The 4,108-nt window shown below is 34.8% G+C and overlaps 1 protein-coding gene across 1 annotated transcript; it reads left to right on the forward strand.

Moving 5' to 3' along the window:
* Positions 1-214: 214 nt before the first annotated feature.
* Positions 215-3,618, forward strand: LOC143602063 (OVARIAN TUMOR DOMAIN-containing deubiquitinating enzyme 6-like). Its single transcript, XM_077079307.1, has 7 exons — positions 215-1,333; positions 1,412-1,573; positions 2,186-2,263; positions 2,340-2,418; positions 2,507-2,652; positions 3,232-3,297; positions 3,389-3,618. Exons 1-7 carry the CDS (start codon positions 752-754, stop codon positions 3,590-3,592), a joined length of 1,317 nt encoding a protein of 438 aa, XP_076935422.1. The 5' UTR covers positions 215-751; the 3' UTR covers positions 3,593-3,618.
* Positions 3,619-4,108: the final 490 nt, after the last annotated feature.

Below are 4,108 nucleotides of genomic sequence, written 5' to 3' on the forward strand. Positions count from 1 at the left end.
TATTTTCGGACACTTTGGGGCTTTTTAGGTGACTAAAGCGCCCCACTACAGGGTCCAAAAAGATATATAAATTTGAAGATATTGTCTATGCATTTTGTCCTACATTTTATAAGCATCAACCAAAGTGATCTTAATAAAGACTTAAACCAAGATCCTCTTTCATGTCTTAAGTCCTAAACTTCTCCTCTCACAACTAGTGACTCAACCTTATACGCACGTGCTTCCCAACCTCCTGCCACGTGTCCACCTTCCCATTTTCACCTCACATACACATACATATATCATCACTCCAATGCATATACATACATACATCATATTAACACCTTATCAATTTCTGCTCCACAAAACCCTTACCAAATCACTTCCCACCTTCAATTCACACTCCACACATCACCATTTGCTCCAATCATTAAAGGGTTTCTTCAATCGAAGGTAAATCGCTATTATATCCAATCAATTTTCAAATCCAATACAATTTCAATAACAATTAGAAATTAGGGTTTGATTTTTAGAAATTAGAATTAGGGTTTCATTGTTGGTTCTTCAATCTCATGAGAGCAATGCACAGATCGTTTCAGCTACAACAAATTGACCGTAAATCATTCATCGGAGTCTCATCTCCTAAAGCTCGAACTCGTGATAAATCCAAAATTAGGGTTTTGTAAAAAAAATTCAAGAAAATCAAGAAAAATCAAGAAAAATTCGATCTTTTTCGGTTTTAGGGGTTCCGAATTGCGAAAACAGTGAAAATATGACTCGGGTTTTTGTTCAAAGAGGCAGTGGGTCTTCATCATCATCATCTAATAATAATAACAATAATAATAATAATAGTAATAATTATAATGGGAGTGCACAAGTTACAGGAGATGATGTTGTTGTTATTCAAGAACAAGTTGTATGTGAAGATCTTCCGGTTGATAATATCGAAACCGTCGATAAGAGTGATAAAACCGATAAAACGGATAAAAGCGATGAACTTGATGTGAGTGTTAATGAGAAAGTTGAGAATGAGGTGGTGGAAAAGATGGGTGCTTTGAGGGTGATTGAGGAAGAAGAAGAAGAGGAGAAAGATGGATTGGAAAAGGGTGAGTATCGGGGTTCGGATGTTGGTGGGAGTGTGTATCCGCCGCCACCGCCGGCTCCGCCGCCGAAACCGTCGTCGACGAGTTTGAGTTCTAGGAGGTTTGGGAATTCGTCTAGACGGGCCACTGCGTGGCCGGTTGTTTCTACGGTGGAGGGACGGTCTTCGTCGCCGAGGTCGCATTGTGAGAATGATGGGTATAATAGTGCTGATGAGCAGAACCCTTGTTATGGATCATCTTACGGTGATGCTGTGAGTTATAGTTCTTTTTATACACCGTTGAATTGTTAGTTTTGTGACATTTAGTTAAATAAATGTTGTTTTTTTTAGGAAAGGGAACGTCAATTTGAGCTTGATATTAGACGGACGAAAGGTTATGAAGTTAAACGGATGTTGGAAGATGGAAATTGTTTGTTTCGTGCTGTTGCAGATCAAGTTTACGGGGATTCTGAAGCGTATGATTTGGCTAGACAAATGTGCATAGATTACATGGTATGTTAGTTTCTTATATGTATCTTATATTTCAAATGAATTCTAAATTATAATGCGTGTTTCGGTTTTTGTATTGGAATGCATATTATTGTGATCACGGGTCGTATTAATTATTTAGAGGTCACCCCTTTAATGGATCATTTATTGAAAAAAAGATTTTATCTATATACATCGATACTATTTTTATTTTCTTGAAAAAGACTTATCTCATTTACTACTAAAAGATTGTGTTATATTCGAGTAATAATTGCAATTAGTTAAAATCACTACTCTTGATTTAAAAAGGCCTTTAGTGAATTCATTTTCGTCTACATGGCTCCTAAGTGGCATTTTAAGTTTTTAACTAAACAATTAGCTAACACTACTACACACAGCCTAAGTATGATAATGCAACGGTGAAATAAATTACTATATTCCCAAATTTGCTGTTTTTGTTCGTTATATCCGTTTTAAGTAATCAGAGTTTGCCAAAACGCCCACCTGATCGTTTGTCACATATTGACTAAAGTTTATTATTTTTTCACTTACTCTAAAGAGTCTTGAGTTCGTATATATCAAATAATAATGTTGTTATCTATATTCTGTAAACTTACTAAATTGTTGTTCATCCAGGAACGGGAAAGAGACCACTTTTCTCAGTTTATAACCGAAGGTTTCACTTCTTATTGCAAGAGGAAAAGAAGGGATAAAGTATGTAATTTTGTAAAATTATCGATTTGTACCGTACGGCACAAGATAGCTTTAGTTATATTATTTATGAGTGCAGGTTTATGGGAACAATGTTGAGATTCAAGCGTTATCTGAAATGTACAACCGGCCTATTCATATATATTCTTATAGCACCGGTATATATATATATATTATCAGTTCATCATCTTATATTGTTTTCTTAATTACTTTGACTTTTTTGACTTTTTGCTATTTGACTTGCAGAGCCGATTAACATATTCCATGGGAGCTATAATACGGACACACCTCCGATCAGGTTAAGTTATCATCATGGCAACCACTACAATTCTCTTGTTGACCCGCGTAGGTTGACCATTGGTGCTGGGCTTGGTTTTAGCTCCCTGCAAGGGGTATGTTCACTTTACTGACAGTTAAATAAACAATAGGGGTGTGCAAGAAACCGAAAAACCCGAAAAATCCAAACTGAAAAAATCGAAACAAAAACTGACGGTTTGGTTTTATGTATTTATAAAAACCGAACTAACGGTTTGGTTTTGGGTTTGCATATAATAAAAACCAAAAAAACCGAACCGAACCGAATTCTTGAATTTTTGTTTTTTTTATATTTTATATTAAGTAATTTATAAGAATTTAATAAACATGTAACTCAAATACTTTTGGTAAAATGTTTAATAGTCTATTATTTTACAATTAACAAAATTATTTATACCTAAAGTAATTATTTTTTGAAAACTTTCTTTTGACCTAAAATTTTCAAGATCAAATGGCAAAAACCAAAAAAACCGAAACCGAACCAAAACCAGAATGAAAACCGAAAAAACGAAACAGAACGGTTTCAAATACTACAAAAACTGAAGTTTTGGTTTTTCGGTTCGGTTTTAACCAAAAACCGCACCGAACCGCACCACGCACACCCCTAACAAACAATATATCTTTTTGTAATTTATTGTTTTTTTTTTGTTTTTTAGGCAAATGTTGATAAAGATCAAGTAAAGGCGGCAATTAAAGCTCAACAAGATCAACAGATTGATAACGTAACGATTCATTTACGTGTTTTAATACTGCGTATTAATCTTTAACGGTCTTCATGATTAGATCATGTTCTAATTAGTTGATTAAAAACAGGCTCTTTTAGCGGAGGCCCGGTTTTGCTCTGATGTGGAGTTAACTGAGAAAGAAATTGAGCGTATGGTGATGGAAGCTTCACGGGCTGAATATATGGCGAATGATAAGTTTAGACAGCAACTGGGTCTAAGAGAATCTTCATCGTCTGATGCTGAACCGTCATCTTCTGGAGGCAGTAAGTATCTTTTCTTCTCTGTCATTTAAAACTGAATCTTTTGTTGCCATGGGTTTAGAGGTAGAAAACGGGCGGGTCTGGTAATGGGTTCAATCAAAATGAATGATTTTTTTTTTAATTTTTTTTTTGTGTGCGGGTTGAAGGTTGGCCCGTTCACTTCCTTGTCCAACATTTTTGAATATTTTTTTGAGCAAAATGTATTAAGAAAAACTTAAAAGGTTGTAGATGATGACGGTATTTTGATGATTTTCCAATATATTTTGGACCGCCACTTTCTAACCCAAACATTTTAAGAAAAACTTTAAAGGTTGTAAAAGACGGAAGGTATTTGGGTCATATTTCGATACATTTTGGTCTGCTTTCTTGACCCAAATATTTCAAGAAAAACTCAAAACGTTGAAAAATGATGAAGGTATTTTGGTCATTTTTCAATACATTTTTGGACCAGTTTCTTGACCCGAGCATTTCAAGGAAAACTTAAAAGGTTGAAGATGATGAGGGTATTCCGGTCATTCTCTAATACATTTTTGTCCAAAATCACTTTC

The sequence above is a fragment of the Bidens hawaiensis genome, unplaced genomic scaffold (genome assembly GCF_021521415.1).
Source record: "Bidens hawaiensis isolate Kalapana, Puna unplaced genomic scaffold, B.hawaiensis_p1.1 tig00057864_1, whole genome shotgun sequence".
In the NCBI taxonomy this organism is placed as follows: Eukaryota; Viridiplantae; Streptophyta; class Magnoliopsida; order Asterales; family Asteraceae; genus Bidens; species Bidens hawaiensis.